At 36.8% G+C, this 6617-nt stretch overlaps 1 protein-coding gene across 2 annotated transcripts; it reads right to left on the reverse strand.

Moving 5' to 3' along the window:
- Positions 1–1546: 1546 nt before the first annotated feature.
- LOC107900709 (protein NUCLEAR FUSION DEFECTIVE 4) lies at positions 1547–6144 on the reverse strand. 2 transcript variants are annotated; one of them, XM_016826409.2, is made up of 3 exons: positions 5499–6144; positions 2269–3212; positions 1547–2176 (listed from the first exon to the last, which is right to left on the reverse strand). In XM_016826409.2, the coding sequence occupies exons 1-3, from the start codon at positions 5805–5807 to the stop codon at positions 1675–1677; spliced, it is 1755 nt and encodes a 584-aa protein (XP_016681898.1). In that variant the 5' UTR covers positions 5808–6144; the 3' UTR covers positions 1547–1674. The 2 variants fall into 2 exon arrangements, with proteins under 2 accessions (XP_016681898.1, XP_040954339.1); XM_041098405.1 differs by lacking the exon at positions 5499–6144 and adding an exon at positions 3583–5201.
- Between the last annotated feature and the right edge of the window lie 473 nt (positions 6145–6617).

Below are 6617 nucleotides of genomic sequence, written 5' to 3' on the forward strand. Positions count from 1 at the left end.
AAGTTAAACACCAGAATGGAGAACTGTCATTTGGCGAAAAAGATAGCACCAAAAGAATGATGAACTATTTGGCGGACAGTCCAAAATACAAGCCAAAGTGGCAGGCAGTTCAAAGTGCAAGCCAAAGTGGCAGACAATCCAAAGTACAAGCCAAAGTGGCGAACAGTCTAACTACGAACTGTCCTGAAACTTTTGATACAAGCTAACAAGTTGTCAACTTGTTTAAAAAAGCTGTCAGATTATTTTATTTATATTTAATTTGATAGGTTAATGTAATTGGTGTTGATTAGACATAAATCAGCCAATGAGTGATCCTATGTACCTAGACATGACAACTTGTCAAGTTGCAGTTGGTAAAATTTTCCTACTTAAGTGTAAACTTTGTATGTAAACATATGAATTTGAATGAAAAAAACACCAATTCAGTTTTGATTGCTAATATTTGATCTATCTATTTTCTCTTTCTTAGACAAAAAAACCAATAGATCAATTAATAAGAAAATTTTGGTGGGGAGAAGAAGAGAACAAGAGGAAAAATTCATTTCCTAAATTGGGATAATCTATGTTTGAGCATAAACTTAGGAAGCATTGGAATACGAAGAATGCAAAATTTTAACAAAGTGTTGCTAGCCAAAATAGCTCGGAGAATTGCGAATAATCAAAGTTAGGCTTCTAAATGAGATCCAGGTCAAGAAGTACTGCACAATTGAATGCTTCCTTTAAGGATAGGAGAAGCAAGAGATTCTCAGGCATGGAGGTTATATTGAGAGGGAAAGAAATCATTAAGAACAATGTTACATGGCATAACATCAATAAATGGAGAAGCTTGGAGTTGTCCGAGCCACATGAATATGCAAATACGGTGGGATACAAAAACAATTTTTGATGGACCTATAAAAATAAGATGGAAACACACTCATGATGGTGAGTTTTCTATTAAATCTATCCATTTTCAAGAACTCGCCAACATTTAGGTAATGAATATGAACACACTTATCTTTTCTATCCTGAAGAAAATATGTCTAACTTCTATAGAAACTTGAATTAGCTAACAAGGTAATTCTCTAGAAGATTCTAAATGAAGTTCTACCATGCAAAACTGTGATCTAAAAGCGGATCAGATCTTTGAATACATAATGTTTTCTTTGTCAGGCAGAGGAAGAAAGCATGGAGCATTTGTTGGAATGTTCTTTATTAGAGGTGTTTGGTTTAGTTCAAAATGGATTGTACACAGTAATTGTACAACAATTTCCATAAAGAATTGGTTGGTACAAGTCATGGAGATGTATCAGAAGAGGATATTTACTCGAAGGAGGATATGATGTTACATTGTGGAAATTTTGGATATGTAGGAATAAAGTAATATATGAGGAATCAAGTCAAATCCAATTGTAGTTATTTTATGGACATAAGATTTTGATTTTTATTCAAGTTATGAACATACAAATTAAATTTTGATACAATTGAATAGATGTTAAATATAAATGTATTAATTTATTTTTATGCTGGACAAATAAAATGCTGATTATGGTTTGTAAAAATATGATTAAATCAAAATTTTATATATATAATAACATAAAATCAATATTCACCTGTCAAATTACACATTGTACCAGGACCAAAATCAAGAGATATTTATTGCTATTTCATTTGGTATCCGGTCTAGCTGTTATCCTATGCTATGCTATTTGATGACCTGTTCCTCTGTGGCTCTACCAATGCACGATTCCGTTCAAAAGCGTCGTAAGCATGCTTGGTTCTAATAAACAATAGCAGACTACAAACTAAGCCCACAACGGATAAGCAACCCCACCACACAAACGTTAAGAAATAGCAGTCCCTCCCCATGCATACTACTGAATCTGAAAACATTAATTTCAGGCCTCTCCCCACGTTGCCATCATAAATTACTGCAGCAAGCACGCCGTAAATCAGTGACCCTATGGGGATATTGGTTATCAGAATGTTGTGATTCACGCCTACACTGTTTGGTCCAAACAGCTCTGATGTAACAGAAACTGCGGCAGCAAATATGAACCCCGAACTCAACCCGATTAATGCAGTTCCTACACGCAATGCTGCTGTTGAATTGCTTAATGCAGCCAGCAAGAAGAATGCAACAGGGGTCGGCAACAAGGCAATGGTTAGCCAACCAGTTCTTGCAAAGTAAAATTTCCTGCATAGATAGGCGTTAATCAGTTCAATGGGCATCATACATATACGCGTTAATAATAATGTTAATGTAAAACTACTACTGCTACTACTTACGCGCGAACGTAGTCGGGTGCAGCTGAAAGCAAGCGGCCAAAGAAGGAGAAGGATGAATAAAGAGTGAGAAGTAAGGTAGTATTGGAACTGTGTCCCAGTGATTGTGCAATTTGTCCTAGATTGTTGCTATATACAAGTCCAATTGTTCCCCCGCAGAAATATGCTATGTAGTAGAGCCAAAAATCCAATCTCCCCACAAGTACATGAGCTGGGTGCTCTTCACCTAGCATTACTAGTTGATCTTTTTCTATCATTTTCTCACAACATCTTGCACTGTCTTCTTCTTTGTTGCACAGTTTTTGGCTGCTCGATCTGTATTCGCATACCTCATCATCACTCAACGATGATCCATTCAGATTATTGTAACTAGTCTCACGGCTAACCAGCCGTTTATGAAGCTCAAGATCATCGTCGTCCACCAGAATGAAGCCCGATCCTCTAAGTTGGAAGTTAGAATGTATGGTATGATGGAACCAACGTCGGGCATAGACAACACCGGGAACACATAATGGGAAAACCAGAAGAAAAACAGCTCCCCCAAGGAGGAGATGAGATGTACTTGTATCCGATGTGTTTGAACCGAAAAGGAGGAGATAAACACCGGTTAAAACGGCCAGCATGTTCAATAGTAGAAACATAATGGAGTCGCTGCGGACTGCCTCGGGGGAAAGAGGATCCACCGAGGGTTGGCGGAGGATAGGAACTAGTGCTGCAATCGAAACGATAAGGGGAACAAGGGAATTCAGAAGAAGATATAGCGAACTGGTTGATGCACTAATGGCATCACCAGCAAGGGCGTACAAGGCTGCACTTACACCATTGTAGCTCACTGTGAGGGATAGAGCAAGTGCTCGGTTAGCCGGGAAGTTTTTTATGCAAAGAACAAAGCAAACTGTGTTGAACCAGCATATGCTACATCCTGCTAACAAGCATAGAAAGAAAACCTGCCACATATATAAAAACAAAACAATCAAGTTAATAATTTATACAAATACATGTACATACATATATGTACCTCTTAGCTAGCCTAGCTATCATTGACATCAAACTTGTATGAAATATTTCGAGTAAACCAAAGATGTGATCTTCTTTCATTGTTTTGCCAAATGCCTAGAAGGTGCAATACAATGCCCTTTGGTTCAAGTTACTAGTTCCTACTAGTTCTCGGTGCTTGAACCAAGATCAAACATGAAAGAGAAAGAGCTATGGTTCATGAGGTTGGTTGGTAATGCATTGTTTAGATGTTGTAGAGGCAAGCATGCCAGCTAAATATTTTTGAGAAGTTTCATAGAAGAATTCCCAATGGATAATGACCAGAACCGGGGAGTAATGATTCAACTTCGGGGGCCCAGGCATAATGTCTTGGGAGTATGCAGTTAGTTCACAAGCCTTAGGATCGTTCTGGATTGTGCCGGATGGATGGAGCGCAGTTGCAGATTCAAACAATTACTGCAGTTTCCCTTGTCTTTCATCTAGCATAGCAGGTGTTCCAAACACCCCCCACCCTAGAGAAAAACAGCACAAACCGACAGAAAATAGAACTCCGCTGGCTTAAATTAGACACCATTTAACAATGGAGAGTTTGGTTGTCCAGTAGGCAGCAAAAAGTCATTTACATGTAGACACCTGGAAGTTTCCTCCAAAGAAAACAAAAGTGAATCGATCTTATTCAATGACGAAAACGTGGGCCAGGGTATCCTGCAAATGAGATCAGAGAGGAGCGGTTGTGTATTTTGGATGTTTTAAGTTTAGCCTTAGGAGTGGAGGGGAGATATCGTCATATTGTTTTATATGGAAATGACAATAAGTGGGACTTGATTTCATCAATGACCCCAAAAAATGACAAACAAAAGAGAGAAAACAATTGTCAGTTGCGACTAAAAGGCAAGGGCCATTAATTAATTACCAACTACCAATTGTCCTCCACCCTAGAGCATTATGTAACCAATTATTGCTAGATTCATGACCAGGAAAATGAATTTTCCAGAAACAAAGTAAAAAATTAGCCACATTGTTTAAAGTGCAGCCTAAAAGTTTACTTTTTTCAGGTTGACCGATAAATTTTAAGTAAACAAAATAAAAACAAATAACAAAGAGTAATATATCTATTAAAGGTTGTTTAAAAATAATAATTAGAAAAATCAAACAAATTATTGAGGAAAAATAAAGGACTTATGTTCAAATCTAATCTTGAATTTGACCTCTCAACAATTTACCTCTGCCCCTTACGAAAAATACATATATATTGAAAAAAATGGATATATTGCTAACATTCAGATACGAGAAAGAAAATCATTCAATGTGAAAGTGATGTGGGACGAAAAAAGGCTAATGTGGTGCCAATGGAAAGTGTATTTAATTAAAGGAATGGAGGTAGGGAAGGGGATGGAATGAAAGGTATGGAAGGGAGGCCTTGGGGTGCTAAAAGTGTTTATTAATTATGAAGAGGAGGGAAAGGGGAGCTATTGTATTCAATATTCATCACATATATTTATATATATATATAAAATATCATTACTTGCTAATCCATACGGAAACCTTCTCAACCACATGTATATGTATAGAAATACTTTGAACCTTTGAAGGAAAACATTTTCCCTCAAACCAAAAATAACAGAAGACAGAAGTACTACGAGTAATAATAATAAAGCAAGCATTGCGCCCGCAATGCAATGCATACAATAGTATACTAACCGTAGATCAGTGATCAGTCACGTCAGCCTTACATAAGAGGGCAGATTTTTAATTAATTAAGAAAAACCCAGAAAGTGAAAGAGGTGGGTGGAATGGTATGGAAATAGAATCAAAAATAAAAATCACAATTTTACTTGTGGGCTTTTGGGTTGTTCGCATTGTATGTATTGTAATATCAAACCATCAAAAACCAAAGTTGAAAGTGAAATAAAATATAAAAATAGTAATAGTATTCGTCGTCATTAGTTTTGATGGCTGCTAGTAGCTTACTTATTTCTGAAGATGGTAGAAAGCAGATAACATAGGTGGTCTTTGTATCTACCAGGAACTACAACAAAGAACACCATGAATCTGAAATTGAGATACGAGTGAGGGAGAGAGAGAGAAAGGAGAAAGATAAACCCAGAAATCAAATCTTCTGAAATTGCGGGAAAAGGCCAATATATATTCTTCTGGAGTGGTAGTATATAATTAAATTCAAATGGAGTGGAAAATGGAAAGAATAAGAGCAGTTTATAGTGAGAGCAGGCGTATACCAGTATGTAAGGCAAAGAGATGACGTTACAAATGACGAGCCATTGGATTCCGTAACCAAAAAGGCCCATGAAAGCAGCCATGAAGAGCACCGTCCACAAAGGGAAAAACATGAGAGCCAACCCAGAAGACCAGCCGAATACCTTCCCCATATCCGACGCCACCGCAAGATAATTCAACTGCACCTGTGATATGCCCAATACTTTCTTCATCTCCGAGGAATAAGCGGAGAAATCGAAATTCGTACCCGTGAATGCTTGAATCCAAATAACCGCCACTAGGATCATCCATTTCCTGGACTGTCCAACCATAATTTTAATAAATACAAAACTGTGTATATTATGATGAAGATTTGGTTGGGGATTGAAAACGTGGTGTTGGTGATGGAACGAACTCTTTATTTATAAGGCAAGCAAAGGAAAGCAAAGAAAAAGAGAGAAAAGAAAAAAAGAAAATATCCAGTTTGATGGTATTGCCTTAGCCCGCAACAGAAACTCGGGCAGGTAGTCCCTTCGCCTCCCATGGCATTGGAAGTTTTTACCGCGTATACACTGTGTGGTGTGGCATTAACGGAGTGACTGCTGATAGGGGGTAATGTGTATGTGGCGGACAACTTAGCGAGGTAGCATGTGATGCCATCGCAAGCCCAGCCCACCCCTTCTTCATTTCTTGTTCTTTTATATCTAATCAAATCATTCATCACTAAATTATGACGGTAAATAAAATTGGCTAAATAAGATTTATGAAATAGGAAAAATCTTAGCCAAATAAAAAATTGATATGACTAAGTTTGTTATGAAATTTTTTTATCTTTTATAAAAGATCCTTATCATAAAGGTAAATTTTTCAAAAATGCCATTTTTTAAAAAAAAATATTGGATTAGGCTTTTTTTTTTTTTGGAAATTACGGGATTAGACTAAAATAACGAAAACGCTTCTAGTGAGAAACGCTTTTTGCTCTCGATATCTTTTTTTTGTGTCACTCCTTGTAAAAATAAAACTTACAAAACATGTCTTTATATAGACTCCAAGTCTTATTTTCTTTTTTCTTAAGTAGTATGGGATATGAGTCTACACTTAATTATTAAAAATTAAACACAAAACTTTGTACAAACTCTAAC

This window comes from Gossypium hirsutum, chromosome D08 (assembly GCF_007990345.1).
Source record: "Gossypium hirsutum isolate 1008001.06 chromosome D08, Gossypium_hirsutum_v2.1, whole genome shotgun sequence".
Taxonomy (NCBI): Eukaryota; Viridiplantae; Streptophyta; class Magnoliopsida; order Malvales; family Malvaceae; genus Gossypium; species Gossypium hirsutum.

What these genes read in the sequence shown, in the direction of transcription:
- LOC107900709 (XM_016826409.2), bottom strand. Translation starts at nt 5,807, where the DNA reads ATGGTTGGACAGTCCAGGAAATGGATGATCCTAGTGGCGGTTATTTGG. An exon ending in TCTCTTTGCCTTACATACTG is followed by an intron (nt 3,213 to 5,498) that starts GTATACGCCTGC and finishes TATATGTGGCAG; the next exon opens with GTTTTCTTTCTATGCTTGTT. An exon ending in GCACCCGACTACGTTCGCGC is followed by an intron (nt 2,177 to 2,268) that starts GTAAGTAGTAGC and finishes CTATCTATGCAG; the next exon opens with GAAATTTTACTTTGCAAGAA.